The 18,678-nt window shown below is 43.0% G+C and overlaps 2 protein-coding genes across 4 annotated transcripts in view; one reads left to right on the forward strand and one right to left on the reverse strand.

The window, feature by feature from the left end:
* cpz (carboxypeptidase Z) overlaps window positions 1-18,678 on the reverse strand; it is a 71,379-nt gene that overhangs the window by 14,421 nt on the left and 38,280 nt on the right. For all 3 annotated transcript variants that reach the window (XM_016995579.2, XM_008115921.3, XM_062982059.1), the window contains one exon: window positions 9,668-9,807. In XM_016995579.2, the coding sequence (XP_016851068.2) occupies window positions 9,668-9,807 (140 nt within the window). The remainder of the gene's footprint in view (window positions 1-9,667; window positions 9,808-18,678) is intronic.
* On the forward strand, window positions 10,520-18,302 carry LOC134299360 (uncharacterized). The gene is made up of 2 exons (XM_062982060.1): window positions 10,520-14,321; window positions 17,550-18,302. Exons 1-2 carry the CDS (start codon window positions 12,738-12,740, stop codon window positions 17,589-17,591), a joined length of 1,626 nt encoding a protein of 541 aa, XP_062838130.1. The 5' UTR covers window positions 10,520-12,737; the 3' UTR covers window positions 17,592-18,302.

Below are 18,678 nucleotides of genomic sequence, written 5' to 3' on the forward strand. Positions count from 1 at the left end.
TACATGGGGCCATGCCCAGCACAATACAATATAAACAGCATATAAAAAACAACACATCACAACATAGTGAACAATACAATAATAATAATATCCATTACAATGCAAAATCGCGGAAATAATAAAAACAAGGGCGGGCTACATGAACATTAAGTTAAAACTCGGGGTGAGAAAGACATAAAAATAAAATCACAGAGACCAGGGTCATAAGAAAGTGGTGCAGTCTAGAGGATATATATTAGAAGGGAGCAACGAAAAAGAAATATAAAGTAGTTACTTTCCAAAAGCACAACGGAAGAGCCATGTTTTCAAGTCTTTCTTGAAGGCTACTAATGTGGGGGCTTGCCTAATCTCAATGGGCAGTGAGTTCCACAATCGGGGGGCCACAGCAGAGAAGGCCCTCTCCCTTGTTCCCACAAGGCGAGCCTGAGATATCGGCAGTGGCGACAGGAGAGCTTCCCCTGATGATCGAAGGGATCGGGCAGGTTTATGATAGGAGATACGGTCACTTTTACTTACTGGATTATCTGGACAGAGTGTGGTTTGTGGTGAAAAGCTGTTTCAGGGCTCTAATAAAATAGTAAGAATATTTAATACTTGACAAAAAGTCCAAGAATATTATTAGCTCAGAAATAGAAACATCACTTATTACTGACTAAAGATTGGTTATTAAAACTAACTGGTGCTACAAAAACGGTCAAATAGTCTATTTCAATTAAAGAAAAATTGTTAACAGTGTTTTTGATAGATTGGAAACCCTCAATTTACTTTGGGGAAAAATTGATCTTGATTTGATGGTTGTTGATTTTGTTATATGTAATAGAGAAGGGAGTTTATGGAAATATATATCTTCAGAAAAATTAGTTTCTGAAGATATAAAGTCATCTTCTTTATATTTTGTTAGTGTTTGCTTGTATTATATATTTAGTTAGTTAAGATGTGTTGCAACTTTTATATTTTTTCTTTTCTTTTATTATTTTGTAGTCTTGTTTATAGTCTTTGTAATTTGTTTTGACTATGTTTTATTCAATTTTAATGTAGATTTTATCAAATAAAATGGTATAAACATAAATTCATGGCACAGCCATATGTTGACAGGTGACCTCAGGATGCGCACGTGCACACACATACCCTGTTAGGCTATTACCTGTTTCTTTTTGTGTTAACTACTTCCCCTTGTGAACATAACTCTTGGGTCTTTATTCCAATTCCAATCTGGTACAACACGATTAACAAACAAAACACGATTTTTTTCCCAATATACAAAGCCTGGTTAAGTGATCAGTATAGCAGGTATCACACCAGGTGGAAATGCCTTGTACAACCAAGTACAAAGTGGAAGGCAGTGTGCATGGGAAACACTTATGTTACAAAAAAACACTTCAAGAATATTGAAATTCTACATGTTTTAGGCCCTGGAAATTACTTTATGATGATATTTAATATAAGTTTTACCTAAAAATCTTCCTAACTTAGAAGGGTCGCACATACTTCCAAATTCCTCTGTTTCTATTTGATAAATCAGAACAGTAGTCTTATACCTACAGAATATAAGAAAAAAATCTGGATCATACCACTACATCTATATTTTGTTGCAAATCAACATCAACTATATCTTTTAGTAACAAATGCCATGGCTACCGTGTTTCCGCGAAAATAAGACAGTGTCTTATATTAATTTTTGCTCCTAAAGATGTGCTAGGTCTTATTTTCAGGGGATGTCTTATTTTTCCATGAAGAAGAATTCACATTTATTGTTGAACAAAAAATGAACATTTATTATATACTGTACAGTAGTTGTCTTCACAAACCAACATAACCAGACAAACTCTGAATCCTATCATGAATTTCTTGTTACTACCATTATTTCCATGTACAACTGGTATGTACATTTGCCAATCTTGCATGCTCTGGTGTTCTGTTTGGCAGGCGCTGGGCACGCTTCCAAACAAAAATGTTGCTAGGTCTTACTTTTGGGGGAGGCCTTATATTTAGCAATTCAGCAAACTTCTACTAGGTCTTATTTTTCGGGGATGTCTTATTTTCGGGGAAACAGGGTAGATAACGCACTGAATGAAGAAACAATTGCATTAATCTATCCTAAATCTGGCACTGTTCAGTTTCAGATGATTTCAGGATCTACTGTTAAAGAGCTATTTTTCTATCCACTTTGTCACACCATGCATTACTCATCCTCAGTGTTTGAGCTTCCTCATCATTTTGGTTGTCTTTTCCTTCATATTTTTCGGTTGTAAATTGTCCAGTTTGGGGTCAGGCAACTATCAGAACAGTACATCGTACTCCACATGTGCTTATACTATTTGTGTGAAGACACACTGATATACTTCCTTTGCCTTGTGCGTAGGCTGCTCTATAACTGATACAACTTGCATCTTGTATTAGATGAAGACTGATATATCATCCACATGGCAGCACATTTCAATGACAAAACAAAAGAACTAAGGCAATCGTTTTAAATTAAGCTGGCTCTTATTTGTTCAGGTGATTCTTCGCTTTAATGTCCTGTTGTGTATTACCGTATTCAGTAATCTTCTCTGTCATTACTACATGAAGTCAGTGTTTTGCTAATGTTTAGCCTATGGCTAAATACAATAAGGCTGACCTGACTTAGTTGTCTTTATCAGAGGGCCATTTCATATCTAAGGCTTCAAGACCCTTTTGGATTCACTCAAATAGATCAGCTGTAAAACAAAATTAACTTATGGGCATGGACTGCACCTTTTATTGAAAAGTTATACTGAGATTGCTTAATGAAGAATGACTCTTAAAGCTTACAAAGAGCTTACAAAGGCATATTCCTAACAAATTTAAATCATTATTATAAGTGGGTTCCTTAGATAGTTATCTGGTAATAATGGGGAAAGTGATATCTTTGTTGCTTCTAGTCTTTGGGTGCGTTTTCATTGGCCTCATCAGCTCTTACACTTGAATCACATTAACAGAAATTGCTGGATAGTTCAGAGACATGAAGTTGAGTCGTGTCTGACTCTAGGTGTTGGTGCTCATCTCTCTTTCTAAGCCATAGGGCCAGAGTTGTCTGTAGACACTTCCAAGGTCATGTTGCCAGCATGACTGCATGGAGTGCCGTTAACTTCCCGCTGGGGCGGTACCTATTGATCTACTCACATTTGCATGTTTTCGAATGCTAGGTTGGCAAAAGCTGGACTAACAGTGGGAGCTCACTCTGTTCCCCAGATTCGAACCGCCGACCTTTTGGTCAGCAAGTTCAGCAGCTCAGCGGTTTAACCCACGTTGCCACCGGGGGCTCTGTGTCCAACAGGTCTGACAAACAGCAGATTGAATAAGGGAGAATGGTAAGAGTTGAGTGCGAGTGGCACTGAAACATTTCTGGCCCCGCTCAAGCCATGCAGCTGCCATCCAGCCACTGGGAGCAATTCTAAAACATGTCTTGCATCTTATATCCAGCTCCCAAGCCTGTTCAGGGATAGGGACTATAGTCCCTGGTGATGTTGATCCGGATTATCCCTCCTTGTCAAGATGCACACTTTGGTACAGTAGTTCTTTATTCTTGAGATGTATGTTGTTTTTATATGGGTGTCCTGGGATGGTAATTTAAGAAGCATTGCTTTAAAAATTCTAAGATGCAGTTTCACAAGTAAAGAAAGGATTTAAAACAGGTTTAAAACTCACAGCACTAAAACAACTCTGTAAATGTGTTGTTGAAGGCTTTCATGGCCGGGATCACAGGGTTGTTGAAGGTCTTTCGGGCTGTGTGGCCATGTTCCAGAAGTATTCTTTCCTGACGTTTCACCCACATCTATGGCAGGCATCCTCAGAGGTTGTGAGCCTCACAACTTCTGAGGATGCTTGCCATAGATGTGGGTGAAACGTCAGGAAAGAATACTTCTGGAACATGGCCACACAGCCCGAAAGACATACAACGACTCTGTAAATCATATCAGAAATCCAGTATTTAATATTGGTTTTGCACATCACAGTCCTCTGTATGTGTAATTGGCATCAAATCCTTCAGAATTGTGTGAAACATTCTACCATGTTTTGTGTATAAATCTACAACCTTTGCTTCTTTCCAAAACACATAATATTGACATAGTAACTCTCCTTTGTCACTCAGTGACTCATGGTCCTTCCACATAGCCATATAACCCAGAATATCAAGGCAGAAAATCCCTCAATATCTGTTTTGAACTGGATTATCTATTAAAACAGTTCCACTGGCTGCCGATAAGTTTCCAGTCCCAATTCACAGTGCTGGTTATCACCTATAAAGCCCTAAATGGTTCAGGTCCATCTTATCTTTGTGTTCGCATTTTCTATTATGAATCTTTGCAGACTTTAAGATCTGCTGGGGAGGGCCTTCTTTCGCTCCTGCTAAAGTCCCAAATACGGTTGGTGGGGGCAGGGGAGAGGGCCTTCTCCGTGGTGGCCCCCCGGCTCTGGTTATTTCAATGTACTTTTGACTAATTCAGCACAATTCGACAGAGTCTTTTTACCTCCACCTATACCCAACCACTGCACTTTATTACTGGCCTATCTTATTAGTGACCTTGCAATATATTGCACATGCATAATGTATTGCCTTGCATCCAATTTATTGTTGTTGTTGTTGTTGTTGTTGTTACTACTACTACTACTACTACTACTACTACTATTATCTGAGTTCACACTGCCATATATTCCAGTTCCAAGCAGAAAATGTGGGATTTTATTCAGCTGTGTGAAGGGGGCCTAAGTGATAATAATAACAGAGTAATTCAGTGACTAAGAAATGGTAAATATACTGCTTGCTCCATTCAGAACTTGGTAGTAATGCTTTATTTGTAATGAACAAAATAATTAATGTAATTTAAAGAGGGAGAACCCTTTCTTTATGCTTTGTAAAGTAACCCACTGATTAACTACCTCGTTCTACCTCGTTCACTAGTAGCTGTTTTCTGGCTCAGGGTTTTATTGAATAAAGCAGGCAAACCAGCATAATGAGATTGTTGTTATATTTAACTGATTGCCTTTAAAAATTGAACTGAAGAATTGGACTAAAATTTAAAAATTAAGCAACAGTGGTAGTGCAGGAAATGCAGAAATACAATTCCAGGACCACAAATGTACCAATCAGCATGAATACACAATTGGAAAGAGGAGTGATATCAAAGATGCTCATCCTAATACATATCTACTATCAGGACAATAGCCAGAAAAACAAATGGGGGGGGGGTTGAAACTTTTTTTAGCATATCATGAAGAGTAGTTCCATAACGCAAAATAATTTAGAAATCAGGCTCCATCGATAAACTTCAGTGGACACTCAAGACAGAAAAACTTCAGTGGACACTCATGGGGATTTAGTTAATCAGTTAAAATTAATGAGTAAACCAGGTTTTCAAAAAAAAACCTGAAAATTTTCAGGGGGGAGAAGTTGAAGGGTTGAACCCCTAACCCCTAACCCTACAGCCTGACAGTGTGACTGCAGTGGAATGGCAGATCAGTGCAATAAAGTTCTCGGTCTAAGCCATAAGAAAGGGAGGGGAAAAAGTGGCATGGGTGGCTTCCCTTGTAACCCTTCTTTGAAGGGTATTGTGAAGTGAGTGAGAAACAGACAGGCCTTGCAGAAAGAAGGAGGAATAAAAAGGAGGAGCATACATTGGAACCATTAGCTGTTCCAGATACTTAGGAGAGTTGAATTTTCAAAAAACTTTAAACTTTAGTCTGTCACTTCTGTCTTCTTCCACTTTGCATGAATGAGTGAGATTGCTGCCACAGAGAAAAAGAGAGAGCCCATTTGAATGCATTAGAGTGGTGGAGGAGTGGACTGCTTTGCCAGACTGACCGCGCCAAAGAATGGAGGATGAATGGGCTGGAGTGGTGTGAGCTATATGAAAGAATACTGAGGAGCAGCGGTATGCAACATCAATATTGTACATAATAGTAATGCAGCAAAACATTAGATGCAATTAATTCAGAGAGTAACTTTTTGGACTGCGGCAATTGTATGTTGGGTGATCAGCCTAATAAGTAGCATAAAGTTTTTGAGCTGTACCCCACCCTCTCAGTATCGGTACATTCAGAATGGACATATGAAATAGATCATATATGTAAACAGCTGTAAATAAGGCCTAAATGCTCATGTGCTACTGTTTCTCTTCAGATGTCCATGATCCGAATGTACCCTATATCAGGGGTCCCCAAACTAAGGCCCATGGGACAGATGAGGGCCTCCAAGGTCATTAACATGGCCTCCACCCTAAACCTTTGACTTAAAGTAAAGGTAAAGGCTTTCCCCTGACATTAAGTGTAGTCGTGTCCCACTCTGGGGGGTGGTGCTCATCTCCATTTCTAAGCTGAAGAGCCGGCGTTTTCCGTAGACACCTCCAAGGTCATGTGGCCAGCATGACTGCACGGAACGCCTTTACCTTCCCGTCAAAGTGGTAACTATTGATCTATTCACATTTGCATGTTTCCGAACTGCTGGGTTGGCAAAAACTGGGGCTAACAATGACAGCTCACCCTGTTTCCTGGATTTGAACTGCTGACCTTTCGGTCAGCAAGTTCAGCAGCTCAGCGGTTTAACCCACTGCACCACCGGGGGCTCCTAAACCTTTGGCTTAGGATCACCCTAAGTCTGAAACAAATTGAAGGCACACAACAACAACAATCCTAATTAACTTGACTACCTCATCAGCCAAAAGCAGACTTACACTTCCCATTGAAACACTGGTAAGTTTATGTTGGTTAAAACTGTTCTTCATTTTAAATATTGTATAATTCTTTCATGTATTTTGCATTACAAATAAGGTATTTGCAATGTGCATAGGAATTCATTCACTTTTTTTCATACTATAGCCCCCCCCCCCCAACAGTCTGAGGGACCGTGAACAGGTCCCTGCTTAAAAAATGTGAGGACCTCTGCACTATATAGTTATGTATAAGTCTAGAACCTCTACCCCCCCACCCCCCACCCAAAAAAAAACACTGGTAGATTTATCTACAGATAAATATGAGTGCCCCATGCAAATATGAGTGCAGTACTTTAATTCTCTTCTCTTAAGTAGTGTCAGCAAAGACAAGAGCTTACCAGATATACTCATGTATAAGTCAACTTCATGTATGAGGGTTGAATGAAAAGTAATGCCTCCACCTTCGTTACTTCGGTTGGGATGGGAATATTTTAATAAATCAAGTGCAGAAATAATCCTTAGAATGTGCTCTTTAACTACCACTATTAACTTTTCCACATAATTACCAGACAATTGTATACGTTTCTGTCAACGATGAACAAGTTTTCTGAAGCTGTCACGGAAGAAGTCGACACTCTGATTCCGCAACCAGCATCTCACAGGATCCATCATGCACAAATCTTCCGATAGCCAAGCAAAGCAATAATGTGACCCACACGTTCTTGTGAAATGCCGATTATGCTTGAAATTTCTTTCTGAGTGATACGACGATCATCCTGAATCAATCTGTCAACCTTTTGCTTGTGAAACTCGGTGGTTGCTGTCACAGGACGTCCAGCTCTTTGTATGTCACACAAGTCAGATGTTCCCACCTCAGCATCTTTGAACTTACTCGCCCAACAACACACAATACTCACATCAACACAATCGCCATAAACAGCTGCATTCTCTGATGAATCTTCTTTGGGCGGACACCTTCTGCTGTCAAGAATTCAGTGGCTGCACGTTGCTTAAGTCGCATTGACTGATCGTCTGCGCAGGGTTCCATACTTCGCACTTTAACAACACAACCATTCAATGCTAAGGCTTCCTGCCAAATGGAACTGTAGAGGAAAGTCTACTGAACAAGCCAGTACCTGCCGCATACCAGTGCTGCCCTTTGTTGAGGAGTTACGAAGGTGGAGGCATTACTCTTCATTCAACCCTCGTATAAGGCAGGTTATTGTATAATTTGATATGGCTTTCTGGATAAATCAGTAGTTATTCCATGGAGGGAGGAAAGCACCAATGCTAACTTGAGGCTGCTCACCCCTGACTGCTCAGATATTTCACATCCAGATATTCAAAAAGGCCAGAAGTGGTGCCACAGCAGAGAGAGTAGTGGGATTGGTGCTTCTTTTAAGTTCTCCCAGGACAAACTAAGCTCTTGCCTTTTGTCACTCTATTCAGAGAAGGGGAAGGTGCTTTTTAAAAATAAGAGTTAGGATATAGTACTTGCATTGACCCATGAATAAGTTGGCTCAGTTTTTTGGGCTGATTTTTGACTAAAATTTCTAAATCTATACATTTTATAAAGTGGAGCATCCTGAAAGAATCTAAAAGAAGAACCATCACCCCTCTATTCTGGCTTTTTAAATGCCCGAAATGGTAAATGGTGGCAGTGGCAAAGGATGGCTAATCCTTGGAGATTGGTGCTTTCCCTTCTCTTCAAAACGTCCCTTGACTTTCTTAATGCTTACAGATTGTTTGTTTAATGATCTGCCCTAGAATTTTTCTTGGCATTGATATCAGACTGACTGGGTGATAATTGCTTGGCTCCTCTTAATGAAAATGGGGATAACACTTCCCCTCCTCCAGTCTGCTGGAACTTTACCTGTTCTCCGGGAATTCTCAAAGATTATTGCAATTGGTTCTGAAATTACTTCTGCCAGTTCTTTTAATATAAGGTAAAGGTTTTCCCCTGACGTTAAGTCCAGTCGTGACCGACTCTGGGGGTTGGAGCTCATCTCCATTTCTAGGCCGAAGAGCTGGCGTTGTCCATAGACACCTCCAAGGTCATGTGGCCGGCATGATTGCATGGAGCGCCGTTACCTTCCCGCCGGAGCAGTACCTATTGATCTACTCACATTTGCCTGTTTTTGAACTGCTAGGTTGGCAGGAGCTGGGACTAACAGCGGGCGCTCATTCCGATACCGGGATTTGAACCTGGGACCTTTTGGTATGCAAGTTTAGCAGCTCAGTGCTTTAACACACTGTGCCACCAGGGGCCCCATATGCTTGGATGCAATCCATTACAATTAGCCAGATATTCCTGTACTGCCTCTTACCCATTCTGTTCTGCATTCCTCTTTCCTGACATCACATCTTCTGATATCAAGAAAGAATATGTAACAAAAGAACCGTAATTGATACAGGATGTAAAGAGATAGGCTAGACAAAACATAGGGAAGCCAGTTACAAAGAAGATGGCAAACAGTGTATATATGCATGTATATAAAGTAAAGGGTTCCTGAGAAGCATAGAAGGAGAGGGACATGCTGGGGATGGATAGTTTGGTTAGTTGTGAGGGTAAGGTATTGGTACAGAGTCAGAAAAAATGTGCAAAAATAAAGAACCTGGAATTAAAGCATATGGTAAAGACAGTAAGATGGTGTGAATTAAATATATTTATCTAGTACCCCAAAACCGAAAGTTGTAACATTCCATTATTAGTAATATCCCAGGCCCTAATTAAGTAGTATATTTATCAGTATCTTTAGTACTTTATGACACAATTTGCAATGAGAAATGAACACAAGAAGCAAGTTCGACAGCAGGTATTTCAACACTGCTTCCCCAAATCCTTGGCTATTATAATCTCTAATATGGAATAGAACTAAATCTGAGTCATCTGTGAATTGCCACTCAAAGAAGCAACCTTCAAGAATACTGTCTTAATCCACCTTGGGTAAACAATTCAATTAAAGAAAGTTTAGAGAAATGAGATGAAACTATACCATTTCCATGAACCTTAGAAGGGCTTCCTTGTTTTGCTGCCAAAGTAAATGAAGTTCATCTTCTAAAGGAAACTTCTCACATCCAAGCTCCAACGTTATTTCAAAACAGTTGGTATGAAGGTAATTAAAATCTGCCATTCCTAGAGAAGAGGAAAAGTGAAAAAATATTCTTTTATAAATTAATATTTTGCACCCATTCATCCAAAATAGATTCAGGGCATTATACACAAACATTTGAAATGAATAGAGTACAGTAGTAAAACAATGCAATTGAAAAGTAAAAATTTCAGTCAAATGGAACATACATAAATGACACATAGATGATGCATGGACAATAGCCTTCTTCTACCATTTCAATATATAGACAGATACTTTGACCTCAAGCTGTTTAGGCCCTTAAAGCTAGGAAACATCACTTTAAACAGGAGTCTTTCAGCTTTTTTCTATCTTGTGCCTTCCAGAAATTTTGGACGTTTATGATCTCTAGAAAATGCCCCCCATCATTATATAAACCAAGGGTGGTCAAGGGATCTTCCTCAATGGTACTCTTTCCTGATGGAGAACTCATTTGCGGATATTGAATTAATATCCCCACCCCTGCTCTTGTAGCTTACCAAAGACTAATTTCTCTCTTAAAAGGAACATGTTTGCATAGGAAATATGGAGTATAGCAGTCTAGAGTGGCTAAAGGCACTTTAGATGTCTGTGCTCTGATTTCTCTCTCAAGAATCCTACAAAAATAGAAGATTATGGGATATGGTACACCAGAGGTTATGCATCTTGATGAATTATTATTATTATGTTTATGTTTATTTATGCCCTGTTTTTCTGTCCACAAAGGAGACTCAAAGCGGCTTACATTAAAAGCATTTCAATACCATTTAAAAATCCAAAATATACAAAATAATTTAACAGTCAAAATCCTTGAAACTGATTAAAATGTATTCAAAGCTAAAACCAGAGCACTCCCTGCCTGGCATGATCTTAACATCTGAACATTCCCCAATAGGAAAGGTATGTGAAAGAAGAAAGGAGAGAAAAGAGGAACAAAACTTAGCACATTTTAAAAAGTAATATATTGAGCTTTACTCACAATCCTTTCAAAATAAAATGTTTGGCATAATTTTCACAGTAGCACTTTGGTTAACCGTTAATGCATTATTTTTGAAATGCTTCTTCATTGTTGTTACAAAATAAATTTAAACTAGAACTTGTCCCAAATTCCACCCAAAATACACAGAAAAAGTAACAATTTTAAGGTAATTTTACTACTTTGTTCCTTTTAAGGATATTGTTATGTCATTGTTACACCCAAAATAAATGTTATAAGTAATATTGTTAAGTGGAATGTATTAGTGGCAAACTGAATATGTGAGTGTGTCTGAGTGAGACAGAAAAGTTTCTGTATGTATCTTACAGAGATTGTGAGGGAGTCAGTGCATGAGAATGGAAAAAAGAGGGGTACATCGCTAACCAGCAGAAGTGAATTGAAGTGCAAATCCGCCAAGTCGGTAACTAGCCAAAACAATTGGTCCTGCCAAAGTTATAAAATCTAAGATATTATATATATGTGTAGACATGCAGACATACAAAGAGAGCAGTAAGAAATCATAAAACTATACAATACAACTGAGAAATGCAAATGAAAACACAATGTAATACAAAGCAAACTGAGAATAAGTGCAATCAAATATCTAGACAGATTCAAACTCTTAGCCTTGAATGGTGATTTTACCTAAGACTTAGGGCTACATCACATGGAATAGGAGAAAATGTAGGAAAGCCAAAGTTATAAAATCTAAGACAGGGGTCCCCAAACTAAGGCCCGGGGGCCGGATGCGGCCCATCGAAGCCATTTATCCAGCCCCCACGGCACAAGGGCAGAAGAGGGTTGGGCTAAATGACCCAAGGGGTCTCTTCTTCTCTTCCAACCCTTATTATTATTATTATTATTATTATTATTATTATTATTATTATTATTATTATTATTAACATTGAGGCTGGGTGGCCATCTGTCAGGGGTGCTTTGCTTGTGCGTTTGGTGCACAAAGGCAAAAGGGGATTGGACTCTATGGCCCAAAGGGTCTCTTCCAACACTTTTTTATTGTTGTTGTTGTTGTTGTTATTGCTCGGTGGCCAACTATAGCCCTCCAACGGTCCGAAGGATCGTGAACTGGCCCCCTGTTTTAAAAGTTTGGGGACCCCTGATCTAAGATATTATATATATGTGTAGACACATACAGACATACAAAGAGAGCAATAGCAAATCACAAAACTATACAAAACAACTGAGAAATGCAAATAAAAACACAATGTAATACAAAGCAAATTGAGAATAAGTGCAATCAAATATCTAGACAGATTCAAACTCTTAGCCTTGAATGGTGACTCTGCCTAAAACTTAGGACTTCACCAGATTTAGTGGGGGGAAATGGGAGAAAGCGGGGAAAAGCGGAGGGAACCATCTTACTCCATTCCCTCCCATTTCCCCATCTTGAGAGCCATCCCACATTCTTACCTATCTTTCCCCCTCTTTCTCCTGTCTTATGGCTGTTTGAAGATGGGTGTAGGACTCTGTTTCCATGTACTGTGGAAACTGAACCCCACCAAAAGTGCTCTTACATCATGCAATGGCCTCCATGGGGCTCCCTTTCTCCAGAGCATAGAAATGGAGCCCTACATCTCTTTGATGAGGGTGTTAATGAACCTCCTGTTTTTGCTCCCAGTGCAAGACTATGGACTAGCCAGCAGTACTCCATAGTTGCTCCTCAAATATGTGTCCATAGTCTTGCACCAGGAGTGTTGCTGTATTATGGGTGTAGTTTAGTGAGTCAGAAAAGATGGATACTGTAATGAAGTACGAATTTTTGGTTTACAGATGTTATGTTTATGTCAGAACCCTGCTACTAGAGCCTGGATGTGGCTCTGAGTTTCAGGGTCACTGACATTGATAAGACACCTGCGGCTCAGGACTCGGAGAAGAAACGGCTGCTGGACTTGGCGGGGAATTTGCGTGGGGTTTTGCTGAGCGGGAAGAGACTTTTCAAATGAGGGGGAGGGTATATAAAGGATGGTTGGCCGGAGCCTCCCATTCTTGGCTTTTTCGATGTTCATGTTTCCTACAGTAAAAGTTTCTGGTGATATCACAGAGAGTCTCGTGTGTTCATTCAGGAGCGGCTGTGGTGAGCTGACACTAAGCCAAGAATACGGACACCATCCCGCTGTAGCGGTGAGGTGTAACATGCAAGTGGAGGATGAAGAGCTCTTGGGCGCAGGAGGAGGAAGGTCGGAAAGGGCCACTCCCGAGCCGGACGCTGAGTTCCACCAGCTGGCGGCCCTGGCGTCATCCACCGCTTATGCCCAGCCAAATGGGGTAACCCAGAGGCGTGGAGTGGTGCGGGGAGACAGCACCGGAGGAGAGGAAGGTTCACCTTCCCCAGGCCCACAAAGGATGGTGTTTCTGGAGGAGAGGATGTCGGCGATGGAGACCACCCTGGCAGTGATGTCGAGGGCGATGGAGCGCCTGGCGTTTTTGGCGGAGCCAGAGAGAGGAAGGGAACTTCGGGCTGGCTCAATGTGGGACGTGAGCGTGGGAAGCAGCCAGGGCTTTGCAGACCTCCCAGCACCGAAGGGAAGGGAAATGCGAAAGGAGCCCGGCGCCCGGCCCAAGACCCAAACAAGCCTGACGCGGGTGGAGGAGAGTGACGACGAAGGGGAAAAACCTCCGAGAATCCCAGCTACGCTCCCAGCTGAGACCCTGGTGCCCCTGGCGAATGCCGGGCGTGGCACAGGGCCAAGAGAAGCAGCAGCGGGGCCCACTGGTCCGCAAGGGGGCTTGCGACGGGCGGAGAATTGGGGATTGCCACCACAGGGACCCCTACCGAGACGAGAGGAACTAAGGATCGAGTTTGGGGGAGAGTCCTCTGAACTGGATTTTTTCCTGACCACGGTGAGGGGCTATATGGAGGACAATGCTCACACTTTTAGAACGGAATCCAGCCGGATACGGGCCATTGGTGCAGTGTTGAAGAGGGGAGCGGCCAGCTGGTACGTTCAGCTGCACGCGCGGCGCGACCCATGTCTGGGGTCACTCCGACGCTTTATGGGGGCCCTGGAGACCCGTTTCCGAGATCCACTGGAGCAGATCCGGGCGAGGGAGAAGTTGAAGACCGTCTCCCAGGGGCAGAGGTCGGTATCTGAGTATGCGGAGGAGTTCCAATGCCTCGCCGAAAAGGTGCCGGAATGGTCTGCAGTAACAAAGATAGAACTCTTCAAAGAGGGTCTCAGGCGGGAGATCCTCTCCTGGGCGGTGCATCGTGATGAGCCTGACACACTGCGCGGATGGATTCAGCTGGCGGGGCGCGTCGAGACATCGCTGGCCCAGGCGAGGAGGCACCGAGGAGGGCTACAGCAGCGGCCGCAGATGAAAGAGGGGAGCCGGAAGGAGGGATCAACCCCAGCCGGGAGGAGAACGGAGCCGACAGGGAACGTGAGCGCCAGCAGGAGTGGCTGCTTCGTGTGCGGCCGGTTGGGCCACAGGGCTGCCGAGTGCTGGCAGAGAAAAGGGGAAGGCGGAGGCCAGCCCAAACCAAGAGCCGTGGCAGGAAAACGCGCCGAGGAAGAACCACCGATGAGGCACCACTCGGGGGGGTTGGTAAGTCAGGACAAAGCTATGATAGTGATCCCCATTCAGCTTGAAAATGGCAGCAAACAAGCAACCTGCAAAGCATTTGTGGATTGTGGATGTTCCAGGAACATCATCTCCCCTGAATTAGCCGAGGGATTGGGATGCGAAAGAACGAACCTAGAATCCCCAATAGCTTTTTCGCAGTTGGACGGATCCACAGCATCGGGATCGTTAGCTAAGTACAGTGCCGAAGATGTAAAGTGTAAGATAGGGAGTTGGGAAGGAAAGGTGTCATTTGTGATATCACAAATAGCCAGCTATAATGTTATACTAGGCATGCCGTGGCTGGGGCAGGCCAACCCGCAAATCAACTGGGAGGATAAGAGCATGATCTTCAGGATGAATTTGGAAGAAGGGAGCCAGGAAGTTGAGAGGGAGCCAGGGAAAAGGGGGGAAGAAGACTCTATCAGAATAGCAGAACTGGCAGATAAATTACCCCCAGAGTATCGGGATTTTGTGGACGTGTTTGATGAGAAGGAAGCAGACAATTTCCCACCGAAGCGGAGAGTTGAAGTGAAAATAGAGCTAGTCCCAGGAGCAGAGCTTCCCAAGGCAAAAATATACCCGATGTCAGCTAGGGAAAAGGAGGAACTGAGAAAATACATTGATAAAAACCTAGCGAGGGGTTTCATAGAGCCTTCAAATTCCCCTCTAGGGGCGCCTGTGTTGTTCAGGCGGAAAAAGGACCAAACGCTGAGGCTCTGCATTGACTACAGGGGCCTAAATGCAATCAGTACTGTAAATAAATACCCCCTACCCTTAGTGAAGGACTTGATCGCCCAGTTATCGGAAGGACAGATATTCACTAAATTGGACTTAATTGAGGCCTACCATAAATTGCAGATCAAACCAGAGGACAGGTGGAAGACGGCCTTCTCCTGCGCATTCGGATTATTCAATTATCGTGTGCTCCCCTTCGGTTTGTGCGGGGGAGGGGCCGCGTTCATGCAATTAATCAACGAAGTATTGCATCCATTGTTGTACAAGGGAGTCTTTATTTTTTTAGATGACATATTGATAATATCTCGAACTAAGGAGCAACACGTAGAACTAGTCAGGGAAGTCCTACAAAAGTTGAGGGAAGCGAAACTGTATGCGAAGCTTGCCAAGTGCGAGTTCAATAAAGACCAGATAGACTTTCTGGGGTATAGGATTTCCTCCCAGGGAGTGGCGATGGACCCTGCGAAGGTGGAAGACGTGAGGGGGTGGGAAGCCCCCAAAACACGGAAGCAGCTGCAATCCTTCCTAGGGTTCGCAAACTTCTATAGAACATTTATCAAGGACTTTGCGCGCCTCACTTTGCCATTAACGGATTTGTTAAAGACTAAAGGCAGGGGAGAAACAGCCAAAGTGAAGGCCCCAGGGGCCAAACTGACATGGACAATAGAATGCCAGGAAGCTTTCGAAGCCCTTAAAAAGCGTTTTACTGAGGAACCTGTCCTACAGCACCCTGATATGTCTAAGGCCTTTGTACTACATTGCGATGCGTCAGACCGGGCATATGGGGCAGTTCTGCTGCAGAAAGACGAGGGGGGGAACCTGAAACCATGTGGCTATCTGTCAAAAAAGTTTAGCGATACAGAAAAAAACTGGCCGATTTGGGAGAGAGAAGCCTTAGCGATTCTAAAAGCACTAGAGTGCTGGAGACACTTTCTGGAAGGAAGTGGAACACCGTTTGAGGTGTGGACTGATCATAGAAATTTACAGTATCTAAGATCCCCTCGTAAACTATCAGCGAAGCAAATTAGATGGGCCCAATATTTCAGCCGTTTTGATTTCAGACTCAGATTCTTCCAGGGGAAACATAACATACTCGCTGACGCTCTCTCTCGGATGCCTCAGCACGGGGGAGGAATTCAGGAATCTGAAGGGAGCCTGTTCCTAGATAAGCAGTGGGGCCTGGCAGTACTAACTCGAGCACAAGCGGCCAAAGAAAACAAACGTACTGCCATTTCCACGGGGGGAGGAGAAATATGGGAGGAAGAGTTGAAGCGAGCGTATGGAATGGACAAATGGTTACAAACTAACAAAGAAAAGGGAGAATTGTGTGGGGATTTGGTGTTTGTAAATAAGAAATTGTATATTCCTGAATGTTTAAGACGAGAAATGTTAAGGAAGTGCCACGATAACAAGGGTGCGGGTCATCTAGGCCCCACCAGGACTATTAAACTGTTGGCCAAACAATGCTGGTGGCCCGGAATGAGGAAAGACGCCAGGGGGTACGTCACGCAGTGTGAATTATGTGCAGAGGGAAAAACACCACCGGGGAAGCCCCAGGGGCTATTGCAGAAGGTGGTGGAGCCCATGAGGCCATGGGAATGCGTGGCCATGGATTTTGTAGGCGAACTACCCCCCAGCAGAGGCCACAGATACATTTGGACAATATTGGACCTATTCTCAAAACAGGCACACTTTGTGGCCCTGCCAAAACTTCCCTCAGCTGAAAAACTTGCTGATTTGTATGTGAAGCATGTATATCGCCTACATGGGTGTCCCGACAAAATAATTAGCGACCGGGGAGTCCAATTTACTGCAAAATTTTGGGGAAAATTCTTACAGCTGTTAGGAGCAGAAAGGAACCTGAGCTCGGCTTTTCATCCCGCAACCAACGGGGGAGTCGAACGCACCCAACAAACACTGTGCCAATTCTTGAGGATGTACACCAATTATAGACAGGATGATTGGGCGGACCTTCTACCGTTTGCTGAGATGGCTTTTAACGGGGCCGTACATTCGGCCACAGGTCGTGCCCCATTCGAAATAGTATACGGACAGGAGGTGGCACCTTTCCCCAGGCTACCCGAGTGGAAGGAAGGAGAGGGCCAGACCGACAAGGAATGGCCGGCCAAAATTAAGCAAGGGTGGCAGACCGTGGTGGAGGCATTGCGGGAAACACAAAAGAAGTACAAGCTCTTTGCAGATCGTAGGCGCCGAGAGGGGGACAAATTGGGCGAAGGGGATCTGGTTTGGCTGAGCACAAAAAACCTGAAATTGGGGTTCCCATCTAAAAAATTGGCTCCACGCTATATAGGGCCGTTCAGGGTAGCAAAAAGAATAAACGAAGTGACCTATGAGCTGAGGCTACCCAAGGACCTAGGAAAGGTACACCCGGTATTCCATTGCAGCCTGTTAAAAAAGTATAAAGGAACTCTGGACAGCGGAGAACAATAGTTGTGTTTAATCTTTTCCTTCCAGGACGAAGGGGAGGAGGACGCCATGTCAGAACCCTGCTACTAGAGCCTGGATGTGGCTCTGAGTTTCAGGGTCACTGACATTGATAAGACACCTGCGGCTCAGGACTCGGAGAAGAAACGGCTGCTGGACTTGGCGGGGAATTTGCGCGGGGTTTTGCTGAGCGGGAAGAGACTTTTCAAATGAGGGGGAGGGTATATAAAGGATGGTTGGCCGGAGCCTCCCATTCTTGGCTTTTTCGATGTTCATGTTTCCTACAGTAAAAGTTTCTGGTGATATCACAGAGAGTCTCGTGTGTTCATTCAGGAGCGGCTGTGGTGAGCTGACAGTTTAATTGTGTGTTTGTGTTTTAAAAGGGTAAGTATTACAGTTATTGCGTCACAGCACTCAGAGGCTGGTTGCCATGGAGAAGTAGGTGGAGCCAACTGCCGTTTAGTTGAAGAAGTACAGAGTTTAAAAAAGAGGTCAGTCTGTGCTCTGATGAGGCACAGGGAAGATTGATCCTAGGTTGATGGGATCAAGGGGACTCAATTGTTTATTTTGAGTCGGTTTAAAATAAGTTTGGTGACTTATTTAAAGTAGTCTGTGTCCTGGTAAGGAACAGAGAATCTGTGATCGTATATCACAGGGGTGACTGCGGTTTAAAAGTAGCAGAGAAAGAAGTGACACTTTAGAGAGTTGACTCATCTCATTCTAGTATTGTAACTGTTAATAAAAATACCTCTAAGTGAGAACAATATTGTAACCACTAAGCTCTGTGCCTGAATAAACTTGTTCTTGTTTTTCCAACATCGAAGCCTCTGTCGCATATATTATAAACCAAGTTACGCTAGCATCTAAAGTGAATAAGAAGAAGAAAAGATAAAAAAGGTAAAAGGTCTCCTCCCTGAGTCTTTGGTGGTTGCATCTTTACAAATTGGTGGCAGTCGTTATTAGCTCTTTGCAAACTGGTGGCAGCAGTGGAATAAAAAGATTCCCCCTGCCTGAAAGAACCTTAGTCGTTCTTAGTCTTCACAGATACCTGTATTATTAACACACCTAGCTGGGCAATCCTCTTTTGTAGTCCATTGCCTTGAATGCATATTTCCAAAACAGTATCACATCAGTTTAAGGGGGAATGTGGTGATGTTTT

Source organism: Anolis carolinensis, chromosome 5 (genome assembly GCF_035594765.1).
Source record: "Anolis carolinensis isolate JA03-04 chromosome 5, rAnoCar3.1.pri, whole genome shotgun sequence".
In the NCBI taxonomy this organism is placed as follows: Eukaryota; Metazoa; Chordata; class Lepidosauria; order Squamata; family Dactyloidae; genus Anolis; species Anolis carolinensis.